General features: G+C 41.2%; 1 protein-coding gene across 1 annotated transcript in view; it reads right to left on the bottom strand.

Annotated features, from left to right (window-relative positions):
• Positions 1-23052, bottom strand: part of LOC146274996 (cadherin-12-like) — a 36681-nt gene extending 13629 nt beyond the window's left edge. Inside the window, exons 1-5 of the mRNA XM_084702689.1 lie at positions 22804-23052; positions 14024-14318; positions 12006-12125; positions 10287-10454; positions 9042-9229 (exon numbers count right to left, since the gene is read on the bottom strand). Of these exons, the coding sequence (XP_084558815.1) occupies positions 9042-9229; positions 10287-10454; positions 12006-12125; positions 14024-14318; positions 22804-23052 (1020 nt within the window). The remainder of the gene's footprint in view (positions 1-9041; positions 9230-10286; positions 10455-12005; positions 12126-14023; positions 14319-22803) is intronic.
• Between the last annotated feature and the right edge of the window lie 2638 nt (positions 23053-25690).

Consider the following 25690-nt stretch of genomic DNA (forward strand, 5'->3'; position numbering starts at 1 on the left):
GACTGAAGGGTTGGCAGGAGGTTCCTGTCTCGGCTCCATATCCACGGTTCTGTAACTTCAGCTCTAGACCAGGTGTCTGACAAAAAAGAGGCTGTGTGAAGCAGAGCCAATCTTAGAGCAATCATTGGCCATCAGGCGCCATGATTGGTTTGATTACAGTGAGCCAGATGTAACTCACTGGGCGCAGCTATAGGATCTCTGGACAGGAAATACACTCTGTCGCTTTCAATCTCTCCCAGGGCTAGACAAGACAGCAAGAAAGATCACACTCTCCATGGTAACAACATTCAACACTTTTCTCTGTCGAGTTCCAACCAAAAGCCGGTTGCTTGATCAAAAAGGAAACCAATCTTATCTTATGGAGCCATTGTTAACATCTAGAACAAGTACATTTTGTGTTCAGCTGGTAAGGCAAATAACTGCTGATATAACTTTTTTGGGGGGGTTTTATTACAGTGAAAAAAAGGCACCAGTGCCCACACATGCAGAAGCATCAATGCAGAGCTCAGCTAAAATCTATGCGCAGGTGGGGTGTTACTGCTGGTGAGGGGGGTAGCAGGAGGTATACATGATGCCTCATTAGACACACTCTCACTGGAGACCTGGGGAGATATGACACGACACTCCAACTACACACACACAGGCACACACACATAAAGACCCACATATCGCAACTAGGATGTAGACCCAAACATTCTCTGCCATAACTCTGTCTAATCCTCACAAAAGCAGCTTCCTAAAGATGAAGACAGGTAGGGCCACTATGCCACTGCATTGGCAGGAATACACATGGGTAACAAAATATGTCAAACAAAACCCGAAAAACACAGATTTTCTAAATTATTAGAGGCAGAATTACTGACTCGTCTAGAACTAAAGTTATTGAATTGTAGTTTTACCAACTCTGTCCAACTAAAATATTCTCTACTGCTTTTAGTTTGCCTTCTGTTGATATTGTTACTCAGCCAAGGGACACTTTTATCAAGGCTCATCCTCAGCATTTTTCAAGGTCAGGAGCTTTTGCTTGTAAACACCATTGTACGGGTTCCTGGAAGTGAAAAAGCATCTAGTAACACCCCTGTCTGCAGAGGAGATGATGTCATCCAAACACCTACCATCGTAGCCTCAGAAGCAGGACACTGAGGGATGGAGGTGGAAGAGGTCATTTTAACAGCGTCGTCACAACAAAGAGACATCCACCATGATTAAATGTCAAGATGGAATCCGATAGATTAACATGGGTTATCTAGGTTAGGTGCGAAAAAATGTCAAGAGCTCTGTTGGCCTTTTAATGTGTCTGACTTCCATGATGGACCCAGTGTTGGCTGGTACTGTATCTTTCCTTAATAGCTTCTGCTTGTAAAAAAAAAGGAAAAGCAAGGGAACAGGAACAAAATGGGGTGAAGAGGGGTAATGAGAGAAAGTCTGAGTTAATAAGAAGCACTGCTAATGTGTCAACCCTTGAGTTGGAAAGAATCAAAAAGATCGAGGGGCCATGAGGGATTCTCATGCAGGAAAGAAAGGATGGCCCAATCACTGGTTCCTGTCAGAACGTATCCCTCCACCTTCTCTAATTCATGCCCTACTTAACGCTTGGACCAAAGTCTTATGGGTAAATATGGCCCAGTTCACCCCTTTGGACGTACCTTGTACTTTTCACTACTGTAAAGGACACCCGGAGGAAGAGAATGAGCTCAGCAGAGCGACATTTGTAAAAGGGGGACAGACAGACTGCCTCTCATGTCAGTGCTGGTGCTCTTCAACATCACAACAGAATATGCTTGAAATTCTAGACGCGATGCCGTGCCCTTTGATATGTAAATGTGCACCTTGGTTGCACTGGTGGTGCTACTGAATGGAGAAACCAAGGTTTTTGAATTGAGGGCGTTATGATCCTAGGGAATTTGTAATTTTTTTTATTCTAGAGATTAATCAGTGGCATAATCTCACGGGTACAGTGGAGTTGTACTCGGTTAAATGGGCTTTGAAATGTGTTTTTACCCTTTGTTTAATGTGTGTTAACACAACATTAAGGAAAACACAGTTCTTGCAGGCCATTCAAACCAGAACATAAGGTTCATTTGATAATGTCAAAAGCAATTCTTTTTCATCTGAGTTTTCTGGCTTTGATTTGAGGCTGTTGTTGCCCTATCCCTCAGATCTACCTCCCTTTGCGCGTTTGGAATGTTTTTTTCCCTCCCCCCTGTAACTCCCCTGTGCTTTATTTTGGAAACGGAAGACGAATGATTCATTTTTAATAGGTTCTTCATTTGTTAGTGTGCCGTTTAATACCACAGACTTCCCCTCCTGTCTGCAGCACCCCACGCCCTCTCTCTCTAACAAGGGGGATGGTCGAGTACTAACACCTTGTGGTGAAGATTTCTCGCTTCCTTTGAATGCCACAGTACTTCAGTAATCGTAGTGCTACAGATAAGCGCAGCTAGTTCTGGCAGGGCAATCGGGCAGCGTGCGTCAGTCCTTTATCGGGGACGTAAGGCGTCTTACTCGACTTTCCTTTACTCCACCCACTACCACACCCATGTTAGCAGCGCATATCCATTGGGCCACGTCCGATATGGCGTCTTTAAAAGACGCGCGGATACGTACACACTCACCCAGGTCGTTGTATGATCAGTGCTGCTGCCGCCCTCCACCGTCCCCTTCTCCCCCATGCTGTCTGTATGTCTATCCATCAGGGGGATTATATCTCTATTGCTCCCTGCCTTATATGTCATGTATGTATTCGTTGCATTGAGGAGGCAGGGAGTGCTTCCCTTAGATCATCAACTCCGCCAAAGCTAAATCTACATGTCCATGTCATGTAACAATAAATGCCCAAATCTAATACGTGATTGTCTTGATTGAACCAATTATTAGTGCCATAATTCACTTGTTAGCTTAAAACATACGTGTATTTACCTGAAGATGACGAGCTAAAGATGAAAGGCTGGTTAGAAATGGAACAATCCTGTTAAATCTTTAATACACTCCTGAGTCCTGGAAATCCTATTTGGTATTATGTATGTACAATGTCAGTCATGAATCTTTCACTTCTCCTCCCATTTAACTTCTCCTCCTTGGCAGTCAAATCAAATATGGGCAGTAAACACAACACAGCAGTGACACATTTTTAATTCAGCATGTTTACGGCCATGCAAGGCTGAAGAACAGGAAAAAGAAACAACAATGGAGAATACATAATGATAAAATGGTGAAACAGAGAATTCCTGACTCCGCCAACAAAGATCCCTAATTTGTTGCTGTGGACTTAGTGGTTTTGGCTTGCCTTGTCTCAGTTCTTGTCTCTCAGTAAGAGAGCAGCTTCCATGTGCCAGCCATACTTGACTGACAAAAAAGCTTGACAATGTTTCACTAATCATTGTCTTGGTTTATTGCTTTTGTCCACCACGCCTAGTAACTGAGATGCAGTTACATTGCAATGTGTCAACTAAATACAAATTGTTCCTTGCCTCTGACCATTAAAACGCTGTAGATCTAAGCACTTCTAATCCTTGATTCTAGTTTACTTCCTATGTGCAGCATTTTGCACCTTGCTTTCGGATTTAAGCATCTGCTAAATGAAATAAACCAAATGTAAATGTAAATCCCCCTTTCCCATTCAATTGAGCACACAGAGCAGAAAGAGCATATCATGAGTGCCTGCCGGGGTTTCTGGGAGGGCCATTAAATGTCCCATTGAATTCTGCGGTCTGTGTGGAGAGGGGAGGCTCAGTTTATTGTGTTTCCATCAGTCACATTGGTCCTTGTCCTTGCAGCTCTATCCCCACCACTTCCACCCCTCGAGCCTGTGGCAATGATGTGGCATCTGAGGGGAACCCGCCGGTGCTCCTGTCCACACTGCGATGGAGAGGAGTGAGGGTGAGAGACTGGACCTGCCACTCTAATAGGCTGGGGGTTAGCCAGGAGATAGGCCCCCAGACACTGGTCTAATCTATTACACCCACACAGCCCCGGGCCACCGAGAGTGTCTCTCATCGCCTCACCCTTTTTTTTCTTACTCACTCTCAGTTTGTATTACTCTGTCTGTCTCTCTCTCTTTCTTTGTAGCGTTTTCTCTGCAGTTTTCTCTGTTTTCTCTCTCTGTAGACATGCACACAGACACAAGCTCGACCCATAACAAAAGTCCCCTGCCCCTGGCTCTCTCTCTCTGTTCCTCTCTCTCTGCCTCACCCACCCCCTTTTGGATCTAGGTGGAGGTGTTATTTGTCAATGTTGGGTTCCCTATACTGCATCTCCTGCTGTTCAGCTGCATCGCTGCCTCCACCTACTCCTCCCTTCCTCTGTGGGCAGCTTCCACACAATAGCCTAAAATAACTAATGTCAACTCTTGTTTCTGCTGGTTCCAAACCACACTCCCCCCCAGCTGTCTTAAAACATTGAGAAATATGATGCTGTACAGTATCACAAGTAAACAAGGTCACACAAGTCTTTTTATACTGCACCCCTAGTGTTTTTGTCAAGCCTCTGTCAATATTAGTTTACAGCATGATCTATGACTGTAACCATCTCAGGTGATTATAAACAATGATGGACATGTTGTTTGAAGTTAAACTCTTCCTTCCTTGAGTACTTTCATGCGACTGCAACCTTGTGTGATGTATTTGCCAGACACTTTCTGCCAGTTCCTAGATGAAACACAACATAACTTTTGAAGTGCCCTATGGGGGGCACTGTGTCCTCCAGTATTTGAACTTGCCCTTCTTTGGTTTTAATGAGAGCGAACTCCCTACTAGCCCTCATCTCATTGAAGATGTAGAGCAATTTGCTCAGCTATGGCGTCATTTGTCCATTACCTTTTTAGAGCGTAGTAGTAACTCATCTAGACCAATAGGCTTTAATGGTTTGGAGTTTCTCAAATGATTTAGTGTTCAAACAGCCTCCTAATGACATTTCTGATAGTAGAATTAAAATGCTGACAGTGTCTGGCTTTGACAAAAAATAATTAAAAGCTTAATTGATGGTGCAGGGGATGAAAAAGACTATTGGCGGGACATTGTCAGTGGTATGACTTTGAAAAATTCAAATTGGGGCAGAGTTTGAGAAAATGCAATTGCGCAAAAGTGTACTCCTTAGATGCTGACCACACCTAGTACCAAGCGTTTTAGCTCATCAAATCCTTAATGTTACCCTAACAGAAATGTTGGGAGAGCTACACATTGAATCATGACTACTGAAACTGACACTAGTGCCTTCTTTGTGGTTGGATTAGGATATACAGGCTTTATAGAGAACAGACATCAGACTCCTGTGTTTAAATAGATGTTCTGGATTCAAGCCAACGAGGCTTATGCCACACATGTTGCCGTTAAACAATGCTGTTCCTTTTGGCTCAGCGCATTTCAATTATGTATATCCGCGGCCCAGCCAACTCGTCTATGCTCAAAGAAAGATGGATGGAAACGCAAGCAGACAAATGCACATAAACAAATTAAATCTGACAACAAGCCTCTTACTAGCACTACCCCAGGATATGTCATTTATGCAGCCTTTTTTTTCCCCCACTCCTGTCGCTCATTTTGTCTTTGGTATTCTTGTGTGCCAGTGTGCGTGTGTTTGTGTGTGTGTGTGTGTGTGTGTTTGTGCATCCTTTCTGAGGTTTTGTGTACTGTATGCACACAAGGCTTTGTGTGTGTGTATGTGTATCCCTCACTGGGATTCCTGCGGTGGATTTGTCTATTGTCTCTCATAATCTTGTATTTTACAGAGTGGAATCCCCCCACCACCCTCTTCTACTCTTGTTCTGGCAGACCAGGGAACAGACGTTCATCCCCTGAACCCATTACCAACGCTGATCCTCTTATCATATACCAAACCTTGCTGAGTCCCTGGTTTGGGGTCTGCCAAACTTGGCATGGTGGTTAAGGCCCATCTCTCAATCTCTCTCAGGGGAGGTACTGCCACCCCTGTGGACTGGTCCCTATTGCAGTTCAGTGTGGTCAGGAGGCGAGGGAGAGGAAAAGAGAGAAATGGAAACACTAGGTCCATTTACACCCAACTCTCTGGTGAGACATGCCGTGGGCAGGACTTGTCTTGAGTGGTCAGGAACTCCATAAAGACCATCTCCACCCTCCTCCACCTTATGTTTCCTTCACACTGTCACTCTCTCTCCCTTTCCCTACCCCAATAGTTGGCTCTCTTTCTCCCTCTTTCCCTCTTTCTCTCTCTGGTTGCCCCTCAGACATGGGTCGAAGAACATGTCGTTTAACAAATTACACTGTGTGTGTTTGGGGAGGGGGTAGTGGACCCAGCTGGAGTGGTTCCTTATAACAATGTGTCCTCTTCACTGTGGCTTTGTGCTGTACAGCCTCCCAGTGAGGCGATACATCACAATGGTTCATTGTTTCTGAGGCGGTGGATCAAATGCTGAGGTAAAACAATGGAGGGGACAGGCTTCCTGGGCCATCCATCTAGAGTATTTACGATAAACAAATAAATGTCCTCATTTACATGATAATCTGTCCCTGTCACGTTTTTCTAATCCCATTATTTACAATAAGAAGGTCAGTGTTGAGGATGATCTATGGCAATGCTACTGTCATCATCAGTGCCTGTGTACAAACTCATGCACACACACACACACACACTGTCTGAAGGCACATATCCACACACACGTGCGCACACACACACACACACACACACACACACACATGGAAAGCACATACACACACACTGAAGACACAAAATCAAACATTTACTCTGCAGCGTATTTGGAGATCAAAGGAGCACATACCTTTGTATTATTCTACAGCTGGGGCATGTGCTAAAAATGTACCAGTTAGAGAGACACAATTTGATAAAGCAGACAACCAGATGAGAGATTCCATTTCCCCTAGTGCTGTATTCAGTTATTGCCATCAAACCGACCTGAGAGACATAGGGAGCACAAGAAAAACGAACCCATATCCCAAATTCTACTTTGCCTTTGAATTTGATCCAATAAAAGGTATTTCTCATGTAACTGGAACAAATTCAAAAGAAACCAACAACTTTTCAAATGGAAAGCTATGCCACTAAGGTGCATTTTTACATGAAAACATTTTTTTTCATAAAATGAAGCTGGTGCATTGCACCACTTGAGATCCTCAAATGTTCATCGCTCTCCAAATCTTCAGGAAGAATTTCAGCATCAATAGCAGTTTAGTTCTTGGAAACTAGTTGGGTGGCAAACCAAGGAGATATTTATCCCTGACACAAAGGTATGAGATAGGACTGGGCTAATTCCACTTGTTTTTACTCATCCATGTGTCATAGATCTCTTTTTAATCAAGGTTGGGAAGCCATTCTTCCATGGGGGATTATACAATCCATCTAACCCAATAGAAACCTCATATGTGTGCAGTAAAAGGCAAATCTATTGCTTTGACATTTATCTTTTGCTCTTAAAAATTTTGAGAAACAATACCAGATGTTGTTGCTGTTATATTATGCAAACTTTGCTGTAACATTTTATTCTTACTGTCATACTTCATAGCACCAATATAGCATTCAGACATACTCAGAACACAACAGTACAGTGTGTCAGGGAATGAATGGCTATGATCACATGAGTCTACATATTAGTTGGGCCGTGGGGTGAGTAGATGGGTGTTTGAGTTCTGCTGAGTTTAAGAGGTCAAAGTACTGACAAAACATAACATTTTAAAAAGCAAAAGTCATGAACTGCAATCGAGTCCTAATGTGAAATATCAACACATGACACATCATTGCGGCATTTTATGATGCTCCCTTCAAATATCTGCTAATAGTGGGAGAGAGATTAAATGGATCTGCCCAGAGGATGAAGGGAAGCATATGTTGTGACCATGTACCAGTAGGACTACTCTGACAGGTCAAACAAGCCCTGGGCATATTTATCCATTTTGCTAAGTGACCATATGGCCTTTAAAATGAAACCTCAGGCTTGGTGAGAGTATTCAGTACAGTGTGTAGCCAAGGCACTTAGGAAAGTTTTTATACAGCACTCCACTCCATAATGGATCACACCCATGCTGAAAACTAATATTAGACAATATAAATAATAATCTCTGAGCAGGACTGCTGGATCATGGAGCACACACACTGCAGAAGCTAAAACTGGGAAATCTAGCGATTTCGGCTGAATCTGGAATTCAAGTCATGAATATGCTGTTCTCTCCAATTACTGTCTAAAGCTAGTTGATGTACACCCCTGTCTGCATCCTGGAGGCATGCCAGTCACCCACTGTCCCTCTAAACTCACTCACAGTTACAGTCACCCACTGTCCCTCTAAACTCACTCACAGTTACAGTCACCCACTGTCCCTCTAAAGTCACTCACAGTTACAGTCACCCACTGTCCCTCTAAACTCACTCACAGTTACAGTCACCCACTGTCCCTCTAAACTCACTCACAGTTACAGTCACCCACTGTCCCTCTAAACTCACTCACAGTTACAGTCACCCACTGTCCCTCTAAACTCACTCACAGTTACAGTCACCCACTGTCCCTCTAAACTCACTCACAGTTACAGTCACCCACTGTCCCTCTAAACTCACTCACAGTTACAGTCACCCACTGTCCCTCTAAACTCACTCACAGTTACAGTCACCCACTGTCCCTCTAAACTCACTCACAGTTACAGTCACCCACTGTCCCTCTAAACTCACTCACAGTTACAGTCACCCACTGTCCCTCTAAACTCACTCACAGTTACAGTCACCCACTGTCCCTCTAAACTCACTCACAGTTACAGTCACCCACTGTCCCTCTAAACTCACTCACAGTTACAGTCACCCACTGTCCCTCTAAACTCACTCACAGTTACAGTCACCCACTGTCCCTCTAAAGTCACTCACAGTTACAATCACCCACATTCCCTTGTATTCGAAGACAGTTGTTCCCTTTACACATTTCAGGTGTCAAACAACATGATGAATTTTCCACCAGCCCAAAATGACCTCTAATCTTTTTGCTGTTGCTAATTCACCTATCTAGACACTGCACTGATAACGACCTGCAGTGCACCACTCGGAGCTAGGATTAATTACTTAGGAGATCCTACCTTCTTGAGAATTATGATCCCTTCCTGGTTGTGTTCATTAGTGGTGATGTCAAACATGGCTCCACCGTCGCCAGGTACGATGTTGTACTCCACTTCTGCATTTTTGCCGATGTCCAAGTCATGAGCTTTTATTCTTCCGACAGTCGAGCTGACCGATGACGACTCTGGAACTTTCAGGTGATAGAAACCTTGCAAAAAACCACACACACTTAGTTCATCGTCAAAGTATGTCTATTTTTTCTAGAGGGCATTGGATGCTTGGTATCACAGAATACTGTACATTAATCACAGAACCGTTCATTAGTTTGAACACACAAAGGGAAAGGGGAGAATGCATATGTGCGTGGGAGTGATAGACAGAGAGCTGAGGGAGAGTTGCAAAGAGTGTAGGGAACCTGAATGGTAGAGGGCGGACATTTGAAGCGACAGGGAAAAGACACCATCCTTGGCCTAGACCCCTGTGCTGTGACAGCATTATGGAAATATCATTTCTCGCTGCTTGACTGCCTGTATTTACATTCTAAGCAGGGATCCCTCAATGGCATCCCAATAGCTTATAAGAGAACGAGCAATGATCTAGAACTATTGCTTTTGCTACTGCTGTTGAATAACTTGAATATATTTTCCCTCTTGAATGTCATGTCACTGTGGAAAAGTCTCTCATTCTCAAGGAATGTCCTAACATATTGATAAAGATATTTGCAGTAGTGAAATAACATATTGAGGTCTAATAATGCTAACACAGGGGAATTCCATGAATCAATAAAATACTACTCACTTTCTTCTGTGGCATTAACACATAAATAATAGACTGTACTGCACATACTACTTCTGTTGGGTCAGCCCCAACTACCAATCCAGAAAAGCTAGCTACATCATTGCATCCATTTCAATGGGGCAGAACATTGCACAATTGACCTCCCACAGTTTGGAATGGCTTGTTTACATTTGTTTGTTTACTTGAAGCAAATAACTATCATTCACATAAACAGGTCTGTGCACATAACAATGGATAATGCAAGTATTCAGAGCCAATTATATTCTGGCCATGATGAATCCGTCCTGCCCTCCTCTAATTGTGTAACGGTTGTTTGCTAACATAAAACTGCACAATGCACTCATTTATTTCACAAGGGTACCATGCGGTGCCATCGAAAGCAATAATCTCTCAACATCTTCCCTACACACAATCATGGTCTGTTGGCGAGAAGTATAAACAAAAAAAACTATGCAATGAGGTCTTACTTTTGGAAAACCGTGGCGGGTTGTCGTTGACGTCGCTGAGGGTAATGTTGATGGTGGCGGTCCCAGCCAGACCCCCCAGTTGCCCCCCCATGTCCTTGGCTTGAATGAGAACCTGGTACTGCTCCTTCACCTCTCGGTCCATGTTGGGCAAGGCTGTCCTTATTACTCCTATAGGTGGCCCAGTTCAACCAGGTATGGGAGAACAAGATAATAGACCAGGTAAAAGGTGAGCGTTAATGTCCTGCTCGATTTGCCACTTCCTGCTAGGGAGTTCAAATGTACAGATTACCTGCCTGTGAGAAGCCCACTTAGAAAGACCCTGCTCTAAGACGCACATTAATGGAACTCAAGCCGAGTCTGAAATAGGGGTCATTTCACAAACTGGAAACACTTGACATTCAATACCTAACTTTAGTGCAGGCTGTGTAATGATTCACCTGAGGATGATCTGAGACCTTGAGATCCGAGTCAAGATAGAGGGGAGTAATAGTAGGGTCAATGAGGAGCTTGGCGATTTTATAAAAAGGGCCCAGAGTTTCAGTACATTCACTCCTAGCTTGTACACTTGTAACTTGTATTTGTAAAGAATGTCATATTTGATCCCTGCCACCCAGAATGCTCACATCTGTGAGTATGCAATCAAACATGTTATTTTGCAGTGTCTCATCTTGCCTTATGTTGCGTTCCTAACGGATACAATGCTGTGAAGAGCAGGTTGGTTAAGACTCGCATTCCCCAATCTCATTCGCCCCCTTCTTATCTCCCCAAAGTGTTTGTTTACCTCGATGATGTGGTGGAGTGATGTGGAGTGCCAGGCACCAGCAGGGCAAACATTTGTTTTAACAGTTTGATTTTTCCTCTCATCAGTCTGAAATACAGTCTCAGTGTGTGTTTGGTGATTCTCTGGGTGGTGGAGCATAATCTGTGATTGATTCTTCTGTTTGTCTCTGTGTGACAGAGAGGAACCTATTTTTACACCCTTTGAACTGTGTTATCATCGTACGCGTTGAGCCCCCTGGGTGTGAGGGCATCTAACCTATCTGTGGTCCACTCTCTTTGACCGTCTAAGAGAACCTTCAGAGTTTTTATCATCTTAAGAAACACATCTACTGGATTTGAACCACAGTAGTGATTCTGTCCTCCCATTATGCAGCAGCCAGATACCAGGACTGCACAAAGTCAGCATAAATGGCTTATGATTTACAATTTACATTTTCACAGTTGACAAAGCAATGTGTACTACTGCACCCATATTGGATTTGATTAGACTACTACATAAGCAATATCATTACGCACTGCTGTGCAGAAACCGACCTTGGCCCAATTACATGCAGCAATTTGATATTCCTTATCCCAGTCTTTGGAAAATGGAGCCTTCCGTTATCTGTTGCATTCACTCGTTTATTTTGGGCCAGTCTATGATGTAGTTTGTTTTCACAAAAATGTACCTGATTTGAATCCATTGCCCTAGGTGCCTGTGATCACTTCAAGATATATCTCCATTGTTGCAGGATTGACAGTATTAAACAATTGAGGTTTGTCATGTTAATAAGTTGGGATGCAACACAAACAGTACAAAATATATCTTATGGGATTCTCTACAGCACATGTGATACTCATCTGAAGGTCTAAAAACACTGTTGTGAATGTTTATTCATATGAAACCTTCAATCATTATGACAATATAACAATGTGTAGACATGGAGGGATCTCTGTTACCTGACTTGGGGTCTACAGAGAAGTATGGCTGGCCATGGAGGATGCTGTACACAACTCTTGCGCTGTTCCCATAGGTGGGGTCGTCTGCGTCCGTGGCTGTCACTTGTGTCACATAGGACCCTGTAGAACAGAAACAGGGCTCATGACTTGAATTTAGGATTCATAACATCAGTCAGCTTGATTTGGTGGTCTGTGCATGAGAGGATGGGAGGAGTGAGAGAGCGAGGGAGAGAGAGGACGAGGGATGTGTTTGGACCGGGGAGGTGTTTGGAATTATATTGAGCTGCTACAAAATGTGAAGTACACATTGGTAGTTTTACTAAGTGGATGTTTAGGGGAAACATAAATCAAAGGTGAAACGCCTCCGTGGGTAGTAATTCAGAGAATTCTGCTACCATTAGACAAATAATAACCCACAGTAGGAATGGAAACAAGATGGCACACTTCCAGAATTTCTATAACAGGAACTTTGTAATTACTGGGCTTGTTGGAAGAAAGGCTCATCCTCCTTAAAGTAGCTTGAATCTAAGAAGACCTTAGTCTTAATCCCCCCCCCATGAAACATCTATGGTGTAGTCCAATTTAGCAAGCAAACTTCTTATGCTTTAGTTAAGTAAAAGCCATTTGAGCCAGATTACAAAAGGTTAACCCATTCATTACACTGTGTATGCGCTGGCAATATGAATACAGTGGGACAAGGAAAACCTACTGTACAGTACAAGCTAATTGCCAGTGCAGAATCATGATAATCCCCTTGTTGACTCTAACAATGTGGGCAGATGGTAACAATTGTATTAAAACGGTAGGTGAGAGAGATTACAGAGTTAATCCTGTTTAACAAAACACAAGCCCCAGTTGGGTATAACCAAGCTCATTTGACCAACCCGGTCCTTTGGTTATTACTGTGGTTTCATTAAATAAATCTTATTTGAACAAAGATGGCTTGTTGAATAGTTGTAAATAATGTATGTGGGTGATTTTGATTCTGTAACAAAATTATTCAAAATGACTAATCAGTTCCTAGGTATAGACTTCTGAACCATATTTCAAGTTGTATGAATTTGTTTTATATTGAAGGGACAGCTCATCCCCCATTGCTTTGGTGTGAGTTGCCAAGTTTTGGTGATCAGTTGTAGAGATGTCTGCTTTCTCTTGAATATAATGGAACGAGATGAATGAACGGTCCGTTAGACTAATGAATTAATCTGAGTATCTGGTCAAGTTTTGTGCTTATTTCTGGGAAGGAAGTGTTTAACTTGTATTAATTTTATAACTGTAATTAGCTGAGATTCTTCATTTTTAATCACATCTTCTATCAGAGCACCACTGAACCATTTATCAACACAAAACACTCCTCTATGGAGTAATGAATCATAAGGCACAAAATCTCAATCTCTCTTTTGCAGGAGTCAGTTTTTCTATTTCAAATTATGCTGTAGCTGTACACCCATCAATCTCTATTTGAAACATAAAGATGGAGACACAGCTCTTTTGTCAGTTCAGGAACCCAATTCAGACTATAGACTGTCATGTTTAAATTCCGACATAAAGGGACCGTGCAGATGGTTAAAACCCAGAGTCGTGGACTGCAGTGCCCATGCAGCTTACCAGGTTTTGTTCATGTTTTTTATCATTCTTTTGTACTAGCTCGCTGAGGAGCTCTGATTTGCTCTCCACTATGCAGGGGTTTCTCTGCCATTGAGATCAAGGGGAGCCAATCTCCCACTGAATTACCTTGATCTGTTATCCCTGGGGGAGTTCGCATAAAGACAAGCTGCTGCAATGCATTCTGGCACACAAGGTACAACCGGCTAGCTCCAATGTCAAAATCTCCTTGTTTTACCTAGGGTAGCTGGGACTGCATTTTTCTACCGTCTTGTTTTATTCTACCTTAACAAGTACCCCCCCCCACACACACACACACAAACACTCGCCCACAGAAGTAGGGGAGACGTACATTGATTTCCTTAAGCGCGCACATGCAAACAAAACCTTGGACTGTACAATATCTTCCTCACCAACTGGTGACATCTCCGGGACGCTTGCCGTGTATGGACCCTCCAGGAACTTTGGCTCATTGTCGTTGATGTCTTGGACCTTGATTACGAACTCCGACTCAGGCTCCAGGGGCCTGTTTGTGTCTATATCGACAGCTTGGGCGCGGAGGGTGTAGTAAGGCTTCTCCTCCCTGTCAAGACTCCTTAAGGCATGGATGTCCCCAGTTGTTTGGTCAATGGAGAAAATTGAGCCAGCCCCATCTCCCGAGAGAGTGTACTTCACCACGCTTTCACCCTTATCCAGGTCAGTGTGTAGCTATGAGACAGGAAAGAGAAGAGACAGGCTCAGTCTAAACAATGACACATCTAATGATTCAATGAGCACACCAGTAAAGATCTCTTCAACAGCACTTCATCAGGAGAGCAGATGGTACTGAATGATAAGCAACTACACAGAAAACCAGAATAGCTAGGGTCAAGGACAAAATCTCTTCTCTTTATTAATCATGCTACATATTGGTCAGAATAATCAGTTTGTCATTTAACAGACCTTGTTTAATCATATATATTCTACTGACAAAAGACCAACCATATTCCTCACAGACTGTATTCAAACGCCCCAAACCCTCAAAGACACTTCAGTGCTACAGTGTCTATTTTCTAAGCCACACTTTTCTAACACCTTCTTCAGCCAGAGAAAACGCTTCCTTGATCAAGTTCTATCTCTATCAACCCTTCGCCTTTTAGAAACATTTTCTACAGGAACACTTCGTCATCAGGCAAAACACCTGTTGACATGGAAGCAACGTTCTCAGAGAAAATCCGCCAAATAGCCACTGTTCAGGTTCAAATATGCAACAGACTTAATGAAGCTTGATAGTGTTCAGGGAGGAGATGTCTTATGCTGTCTCAAGAGCTTTTGGACTGACAGACAGACCAACCAAGAGGTGTACACATTCAAGCTGTCAATGGATATATAGTTGAAGTGCCCCTTAAGTAAAAATAAACAAGATAGCTGCGGTTTTCAAATTGAATGTGTTGTTACGCAGTGTCTCTTTATAATTAAAGATACCTCAAGGACATGTCATAGTGTAAAACATCCATGATATCTATTACAAAGGAATGTAAAAGGCTTGCCACATAAAACCCTTGTCAACTGTGTGGAGTTCACTCAAACCCAGAAAGACACATTGATTCATCCACTGTACACCATTGATCAGTGTTTCATTGAATGAAGCATGGCTGCCGCAGTTCAATATGTCCTTTTCAACAGAACACTATAAAGTTGTTATGACACAGTTTATCACTGAATGAAAAGTAGAGGAGGGAAATGGAATGAGAAAAAATACAGTTGGAGATGATTTTTTCAGTACACACCAACTATTTTGTTGCAATTCCAGATACACTGGGCTCCTTATCTGCCAGAAATCGATTCACAACATTACTGCACAATTAAAGATGAAAAAGAAAAACAAACCAAGAAAGAATAGGCACATTACCTCATTAATTAGAAGTGAAAAGTTGTGTGATGCTAATTAAAAATTCCATTAGGTTAACAATGGTAATCAATTATACAAAGAGATTCATTAATGGGAAGGGCAGACGAATACCTTTTCTTAAACTGTGCCACATAACCCGCTGGGCCCTGTAGACTAGAGGCAAAATTACTTCATGTACATGTATTCCAAGCCTTTTTCTGGTACGGTGTTTAAGATGAAAATAATACAATTTTCTTTTTGGGGAAGACTCATTCAGAACAAAGCTACCAGAGGCTTGCCTCAAACCATTTGTTACTAGCTTTAAACATTAATCAACCAAACTAAGACTCTGCATGCTGCATCCAAATGACAGCATTAGCGTTATCATTATGTAAATATAAAATAGCAAACAGAAATGTGGTTTGCAGAATAAAAGACACAAAGAGTTGCAAGACAGGAGAGAGACAGATGTCACAAATTGCATATGCTCATGGGCTGAATTTAAAATACTCAGGTTCAGGTTTCAGAGTTCAGGTTTCTGAAAAGCCTAAACAAAGGAAAGTACATTCCTTTGTTTAGGCTAAATACACAATCCTAGCATCACGGATGCATGAACAAGGTCCAACACACCTGTTCAATTACTGTTGGGATGGATGAGCACTGTGAACTGATATTTTGTAATAAACCTGATCTCAAACCCTAAACTACAGCTTGACCACAGATTGATTGTGATGATGTATAAAGCAAAACATCTTAAAAAAATAGAAAACTAAAAGACGAAGCGCAGTGTAAAAGACAAGCATCTCTCGATCAATCCCATTTTACTTTTGTGTTAGCTTACATAGAATGTTAGCACTCTGTGCTAACACTCTGTGTGGCCACATCAAAGGAATACGAGTCTCTTCTCCTCTGTGGAGCTGTTCACAGGTGGACTAAAAGCCAATAGGATTTCCAGGGGCTGATCTCTCATTGGTCATGCAGTAGACCCGTCTATTGATTAATTTGAGTGATTAAAGAGGTAAATGTAACCAACCTCTGTAGAAAACGCTATAATTGGAATCCTGAAACTTGGATTAAAGGGGGTTTCATGTGGATATTGCATTTGGGACAGCCTGTCATGTGACAGATCTTGGTGGAGGAATGGGAGCGCAGCTAAAGATTTATACACAGAAGAATAGCTACTAAAATAAATGCAACTGTTGAAAATAAAATATGTGTAAATAACAGGATGTGCGATATGTCCATTATGTGAGTGCATGCACGTTTCGGATGGTGATGGTTTGTGTTTTGCAAGGGAGTCAAAATATGTGTCTGCGTGCAGCTGGCTGTGCAGGAGAAAACGTGTTTTGTGGTAGAACTGGTGTGCTTGAGGAAATGAGAGATATTTATATAGTGGGAGTGAATGCATCATGATAGGTTTTATGACATCAAATTGGACATCGTATTGTTTTCTGACAACTATTATATGCTACCCATTCATTAACTTGCAGACCACACAATGAGAGAAGTGCAAAACAAATGTTCATGTAGGTCTTATTTTGGGAATGGTTACTGCAGTTAAAGTAAGTAGTATATTGTGTATTTAATTGCATTCCATTATCAACAGATTGTCATTTGCAGTAGGTTTTAAGGTAATTTTGTGTAATTTGCCTATTATTAAGTTTTCAGTGTTATTGGTAGTTCACTCAGTTGTGGTTTCCTACCTTGAATAAGGGCTATTGATCTCATATGCTGGTGCAATAACAAAATCCACTTTTCTCATATCACAGTTGATTAAACAGTATGGTTAAAACTACACAGTTTTTACAGCATGTAATTATCTGCCCTGGATCCAAGTTATAATGTCCATCATAGGGGGACAAAATCTAAAATGTGGAGTCACTCAGTAAGTGATACTGATGTGGACATTAACAATGTGGAAATATGTTTCGGGGCCAACTCAAGTGAAAACTCCATTATAAAGGTAGACAAAAAATATTTAAACATATGAAAAAGTATTACAATGGCAGGGCAGATAAATGACATCATTATCTTTCATTTCATCTCCCATTTTCACAGCATTGTGCCATATTCATCATCAACATACATTACAATTGTAAATCCCTCCAGCTCCTTAAAACACACTAATGAGCGAAGGAATTACTGGCAAACCGATGCATAATTTTAGGTACAGTAATCCATTTAAATTATTTCACATCTGCAACCATGACTTACTTTGGCATGGGATTTGTTTGCCAATAACTGGAATGATATGAAATACTTTTTTTGACGACTGTTAAATGAATATACTATTATACAATTTGGACTCTAATCAACATTATTATGGCAACTCAGCCTGCCTCCAAACATATTTCTATGATTCAGAACCTAGCACCCGTTGTTAAATGGAATTAACACTCATGGTTTAAAATAACATGTAAATTAGCTGTATACTGAAATGTATAAAGACATGATGATCATACTGTCCATACATGCATCTGGCATGCATGGTAATGTGTTGTCTGTTCACAACAGCCATTACAGTGTGCTGCATTGTACCATCATACTCTGTTAGGTATGCTTCACTGGTAGATCAACAGGATAATTGTCAGACACTTTGCTGAGAGTCTACATGTGGTAACCTTGATTAGCCTGTAGGTCAGTGGCCAGTACTCTCCATGGAACTGACATGGGCAGTTTAAAGCTATGGAGCCTGTGATTCTGCAGAAACTGCCGACAATCAAGAGCTCTGATGAGGTGTTTTACTAGGATGACCATTACTATAGTGGCTAAAGGGTAGGCAGAAGATTCAACCAAACACAGTATGAGAGGTTGCTCACTATAGCTATTGCTATTCTGCTACACCAATGCCATGGACATTGTGGGTGAGTGTGGCTAGATAACCCAAGTAAGGCCTGAGTTCACTCGGGTCAAGCATTGAGATTTCTCTTTGTTGGGGCGTGGTGATCAATCAGGACATAAGTCTTGCTGAAAATCTTTTTACGATCTAATGAAAGGTTCTCACCCAGAGATTAAATTGCAGACCCGACGCTGGTAATAAATCTGGACCCAATGTTGGAGGGAACTCTGTGGAGGAGCCATCAATAAAAAGAGGAATGGTCGTCGCCTGTCAGCCACAGGAAGCAGCTGGGTAAACAAGTTGTTCCAGAAACAAGGCTGCCCTTTCCCACAAAATACTTTTATTGACTTTTATTCAAATGAGCAACCTTTTCTATAGACGTTGGGGGATGGTGGTAGAGTTGGACTGCAGTGTTACTTAAAATCACAGGTATTGTACACGGCACATTCCTTCTCGTGGAAGCTAATGATTTACTGCAACATCCTCACTCCACATCACACTAGGTCTGTGTAAGTACACTGTCCTCTGGAGAATGTCCTCTGGCCAAGATATGTATGCAGAATAATTGGTGTTTAGTGAATAATGTTACAACAATATTATTGTTGCTCAAACACAGAAGATAGTTTAGCATTTGTAATAGACTGTATTTTTATTAGAATATAGAGTACTTCTTTTTGTAAGTGATCACATTTGCATTCCATCCATATTAGAAACTAAAAACCCTTTTTGCACCAGTGGCATTTGAACAAATACTTTTACTGTTTGGGTTTTAATGGACACCACTTTTCAGTGGAGATAAACAACACCTCATAGATGCTCCTCAAACAACTGATAAGGAACACATAGAGGACATGACCGTCTGTGTTGTTGACACAAGCAACTGAAGAACACTTAACTGTCTTCCTGTTTCCTCCCCCCATAATGCATTACATTTAGTCATTTAGCAGACGCTCTTATCCAGAGCGACTTACAGTAAGTACAGGGACATTCTCCCTCAGGAAAGTAGGGTGAAGTGCCTTGCCCAAGGACACAACATCATGTGCAGCAGCCGGGAATCAAACTGGCAACCTTCAGATTACTAGCCCGATGCTCTACCCACTCAGCCACCTGTCCTCCCTACTCACCCACACATGCAAAAACAAATATTTTTTATTTAAAAGAGAGGGAATATTTTATTCTGTGTGTACATTTAAGCTACATTGTTCAAACTACATGAGTATACCCTCATTGAAAGACAGCATATTGAAAATATAGTGTGCTCTGCATTGCAGCTCACGGTGTATAGTTTATCTACCACACCAAGATGGTTAAAATGATTAAGATGATTAAGATGATTTACTGAAATATGTTTTCATGAGGGCTGTTTTGAGAATATCCAAGCCAGCAGCAGATGTATTTAGTAACAAATTTTTTTTAATCCCGTCCAAGGACACTGCCACTTTTACCACAAAACAGCCACATTGATACCAACAGTAGGAACCAAATACTTCCTGATCAGCTTCAGGCAAGCTTCATTACCTGGAGTGGGTCAAAATGTTAGTTTCAAAGCAATTCTCAACTTTTGTCTCAGACAGTCATTTATCATTAGTATTATTATTATTATTAGTAGTATTATTCTTATTATCTGCAGTGCATTCCATGATGGAACAGGCAGAGAACACTGGTGGAGAGTAAATGCTGAACTCCGCTGGGATTTAATAGTGATTGAGAGGAAGGAGCTAGGTTTTATTTATTGGTGCACAAACTGATAGCAGTTTTTCTTGCAGATAACCCTCGCTCGGCAAGGGAACCAGTAGGACATTTGTGTGGTGGCAAGTTACACTCTCACCCAAATGTTCCTTGAACTTTAATTTCCTTGTAATAAATGGTAAATGGCGGATTTTCTGTAGTGCATTTCTTTTGTTATTGAAGCCTTTGGGAAGGGTTTTTGCGAGAGGTTTGTACCTAGTGTAAAGCGAAGGTGTTGAAGACAGTTATTTTTGAATCATTAAACATTCATGATTGAACACTTTCTGTGCCGAGTGCATACATACAGCATCATGGAGTCTTTATAAGGTGCGGTAAAGGACACTGTTCTCAAACTTTTATTTGAGTAAAAAAACTTTTTTCTATAATTTACAATTCAGCAATAAATGAAACATTAACATGTTGGTGTTATTTTGCACAATGTAAAAACAATGTCATGCCCCAAATGGTATGTATTTATACCTACCAAAGACTAAATGAAATATTTTTCTTGTGTGTTTATTCCTATGACACTGTGATAAGCAAAAATGCAGACAACGCCTTTTCCTCCTCTGGTGAGTCACAGAACAAAACAAACACTGCTTTGCTTGCATTCATTAAGCCACAAGCAGACAAGCAGTCCATGAGGGAGCCTGAAGAAGTGCTTCTAAACTCACATTTTTCCTTTCAGCATGCCTCTGTATTTTTAACATGTTGTCATTGATAAACATACAATTTTGATGCAGCAAATCTAACCATTTTAGTCAAAAAGGGGACCCCACATTATCTATGTTCTGGACAAGATTTGATATGGATACTGAAATTATGGCTAATATAGTTCATGATTTTAGATTATCATGCTTGTAAAAGGGCTATTTCCTGTCATTTGTGGGCATCTTAGAGTATTCCTTCGCCCATTCTTTTAAAGAGCATGCTCACAGCATGCAATCATTGCTAACACAGCAGGGATCTAAGCTAGAGGCCTTTAAAAATACTAAACTGATTTGACCCAACAAACTTCTAATCATTAACATGAAGCAGCTTTTTCAGACTGTTTGTTGACCCTGTCAACTGCTGGTAGACAGAGTAGAAAGCACAGTGAAGACCTGGTCGATAGTTCTCACTACTCTGGATACAGTAATGTACCATCTCCTAGCATTCCTCTTTAAACTGCTCACTAATGAGGGGAAACGATTATTATCCATTGTGTGATTTTCAGTCTAAGAATGTGAGGGCTATATGGGGTTGTATTTTTTGTAGGTTACAGTGTACTGTCTGGAGAGCAACTGAGAATAAAATGTGCCCTATTTACTATTTGCATTTATAAAAGACCCCCATTGTCTGTCACACACAACACTATTCTCCAATTAATGAAGGATAATTATGTTGATGCTCTGTTGTGAATGAATTGCTGCTATTACATGTTGATGTATTGAAGGCATTCATTCCACGAAACAGCTCCTCATTACAGTTTCTTCCAGTACATTGGAAACCAAACTGCTATCATTTACAGATGTCCATGACTGAGCCTGATTGGAGTAGCTGGATTAACATAGAGCCATTCCATAACAGTCCAACTATTACTGTAGCTGTTTAACTTTTGTTGTGTCAGACTGCATTTATTTTAAGCATCAGTATACTGTACCCTTCAGTGTCTCAAATAAGGACCATGGATATTATCTTCAAATGCCTTTTATATGGTCGAGAATCAGTCAATTACTCTGAAGCAGTAGAGCAGCCTGGGGATTAAGTGACTTTGCAGTAATGCAGACTGTACCTCACTGTCTATGTGCTTTTAGCCTTTGAAGCTTCTGCAAACAGTTGCATCGTGTCAGGGCTGATTGCAGTGGAGCTGGGGCAGTAAATCAGACTAACTACATTATCCTATGTAATCCAAGAGTGCCAAATTACAATTTAAGCCCCAAAACCCTACAGTATTGTCAACAATATCTTCAACCCAGACCAGAAGTAATGTGGGGTTAGTGTAAATAAAATACAGGTGCTCTGATGGCTCACTAGTTAACAGTGAGTATCACATATTCTAAGGTCTTACTATAGGGGCCAGTTTTTTTATTTAATTCCGAGGAATTTTCTGCATGTCCTCCCCTATACATTACCTGTCATTATATTATACACGTTCTCTATATCCCAATTAATCAGAAATGCCCAAAATAATTATATATAAGAGAAACAAGAAAAAAAAAAAAATTCTTTGATGGGACGTGTTAGCATGTTTCATTCAAAATGATGTCATTCGTGATATTGTTGTCAGCATTCCGTCGCTCTCATAAATGTGTTGTCCTGACAGGTTTACAAGAGACATTTTAAATGTATTCCGACCAGGTCATTGATCCTTTTACCACACCACTAGAAAGTTATGCGTGGTTGCCAATGAATATGTAAGTTTAACATCCACACGATGGCAATGGTCCAAAAAATATATTGATCCTTTATTCCTCTTACGACTCCAACCACTAATATCCCAGTGATAACAGTGATGAAGTGCAGTATTTAACAATCCCGGACCATTAAGAGATTAAAATGGCAAGACCTACCTTGAGGGGTAAAATTGATTATATAGCTGCATGTTGATTTAAACACACTGCTCCTTCTATCACTAACCCTCCTTTTTCTTTCCTCCCCTCCACACTCTCTCTTTCTCACTACACGTGCTAGCTGGTCATTTTCCTCCATGTTTACAATGTGATTTATAACCCCCCACTGCACTATAAACAATCAAGAGCTGTTTGACTCCTCACCTTGCCCACGTACTGTGGGTCCGACCCCATGTACTCCTCCAGCACGAAGAACTGGTTCCACACCCAGCCCCTCTTGACGCGTTGAAACCCAGCAGCCCCATTCCTCATGGGGGGGCCCAGCAGGCTCCGGGGATGCTCCCTCCCCAGCCTGCTCCTGGTCAGAGGTGGGGTAGGCGGGCGCACCGGAGACAGGGACCCTTTGTCGATGAGAAACCAGAGGAACAGCAGCAGGCAGTTCCTTGTAAGCATTGGCGGTCTGTGGGGTGGAGGTCTCCAAGTTAAAGTCCCAAAGACACAAGCCAAGCCACACTGGAAGGCCAAAGGGAGGTGGATGCGTGCCAGGGGACAGGAGGAGGCAGGATATGATGATACGGAACAGAGATGCCAATGCCACTTGGGTCTATTGTCGTTTTCTCTCAATGATTAACGGCACACATCACCTGCAGGGTAGAATCATAGAAGTAAATCATCAGTTAAAACTGCATAGTACTTTGCCCTTTAAATAAATATTTAAAAGTTCAAAACAACTGGAACTGTTACAAACATGCCGAAATGAGGACCCCAAAAATCCCCATGGATCACTGTTGGAGATTTACCAAGGCTCTGTCTGGAAACTAAAACTGGGTCATGCCAACAATTGTGGCACACGTGGTTTTGGTAAAGAATGATTAGTCTTCTCAAAATGAATGTTCTTCAATTAAAGGATGGATTGTAAAAATAGATTCCATGTGTAATGTAGCTTATGTACCAAAAGGTGAATTTTGTATAACCTTTTTTAATGTTCTTTACCATGGGTGCCAATAATTGTGGAGGGCACCGTACACAGTGGAATGATGATGTACATGAGTTTGACATGCTGAAAGCAACAGTCCTCTTGTTATTGTATCTTTGTTTGTGTGTGTGTGTGTTTGTGCGCTGTAGTGCATATGTCCCCTCGTGTAACTTCGAATAAAGAGTACCTGACATATTATTTTGTAATGTAAGACAGAATTATCTGCTTTATGTTTCCAAGACGTAGCACCTCATTTTCAACAATGGATTGTTGAAGTTTGAGTCAAAAATCCAATCCAAGAACACAACAGAGGTATATTAAACCTGAGAAAGGTATGTCAATAAAAGCATTTTGAATCAAATGATCCTTCCACTCCACTCATTCAGAGTTATCTCACCAAAGCAGCACCTGAGCGTTGACAGCAAGCTGCCAGAGTAGATAGGTAGTTACCCTCACTCAAAATGTTGTCATGTTGACAGCAGTAGATTCCTTCAAACTAGAACTGCAGATTAGACTCCCAACTCAAACTACACAATAATTCAAATATTTATTTTGAACTTCTTTTCTAATGTGTTTTTTTTCTCCGACATACTTTTACTTACTAGTATTACTAGTTACTAGTATTGTGAAGGTGAGGAACACAGAATATATTAACCCCATTTCATGAACTTGGTTTGAAGTTTAGTTTCACTTGCTGCTTCTCGCTGGTGCTTGTGCGCCTGTCGGATTTGCTTTGCACGTAGTCTTCTGGTCCATACCTACCATTAAAGATGGTTCACTGGACAAAAACACATTTGAACATAGCCCTGCCCATAGTCCGTCTTAGTTTATTCAGCAAAAACAACAGCAGCATACTGCAAAGTACAATTAACTGCCAAACTGAATTATGTTTGTCTCTGCCTAGCTTCCAATCCAAAAAGAATAAATCATAATTAAGCATATTTTATTTAAAGCAGGGGAAGGAGTGACAGTGCTCTTAAAAACACAACACTTGTTAGACAGTTTGGAGTGTACAATTTGCCACTTATTGGTGCATTAGATTGGTGAGAAATTAACCATTGCCTTAATTCTAATCCGAACCATGCCAGTGGCTTGACCAACCCTAACCTGACCAACAAATGTATTGTGCATGGTTTTAATGCTTTCATAAAACGGGTTGTAGTATATGGCTTGGCTTTGGAAAAACGTAGTGGCAAATCGTCCAGTTCTAACACGTAATAATGATACAGTGTTGCTTGTAATGGGCCTGTCTATCAGGTACTGACAGATCCTGTCTGTTGGTTGGTACTTGACAGGGGTTAATACTAGCTGAATGCTCATTCCATCTTTTGTATACACATTTTTCAAAATGTTCTTCACTTTTTAAGACAAGACATAGCAGGTGGCAATCACCTGATATTGTATAGAAATTCTGGCTTTCATATCACAATTGAAGGGTGAGATAATATAATGATTCTGTCAAACCTAATGGTGGCAGGTGACAGTTGAAAAGGATGAGGCTTGTAGAGTACGGTAGTTAGTCTTAAATCCTTTGTGTGAACATAATATCTTAATGATTTAACAAAGGCTAATGCAGAGGGTTTTACTTGTCCCATTACCATTACACTCCAATGTAGTATGAGTCGGAATGAAATAGTTGGATTGAATTGAATCGTCTAACCTCAATAAAACACTTTTGAATTTAAGGACCAAGCCATTTTGACTAATGGGGTTAAACTGCAACCATTAATGTAAAGAAGGACATGTATTTTGTTATACACATATTTGGTGCACGATTGAGTCAAGAGTTAGGCCAGCTCTCTCTGTGTAATCCCTAAATATAGCAATTAGTTATTTCAAATACCAGTTGCTATGTTTCATTTGCAAGTCTATTAAATCACCAATGTAAATTGAACCATGACCATGTCACAAGAGATGCGATTAAACTGGTATGCCATTGCACTATTATGGGACAATTACACTTAACTTCAATGGATTTGAATATTTGAGACACTTTCTACTTTTCAAGATGTGCATGCAAAAGCAAACAGAGAACATAGAAAAGGATAGGAGAGAAATGAATTGTCCAAATGAATGTATGCAATTGTATAAGCCAGAATTACTCCAATTTGAGAA

Source organism: Hypomesus nipponensis, chromosome 8 (genome assembly GCF_054491055.1).
Source record: "Hypomesus nipponensis isolate SF chromosome 8, ASM5449105v1, whole genome shotgun sequence".
In the NCBI taxonomy this organism is placed as follows: domain Eukaryota; kingdom Metazoa; phylum Chordata; class Actinopteri; order Osmeriformes; family Osmeridae; genus Hypomesus; species Hypomesus nipponensis.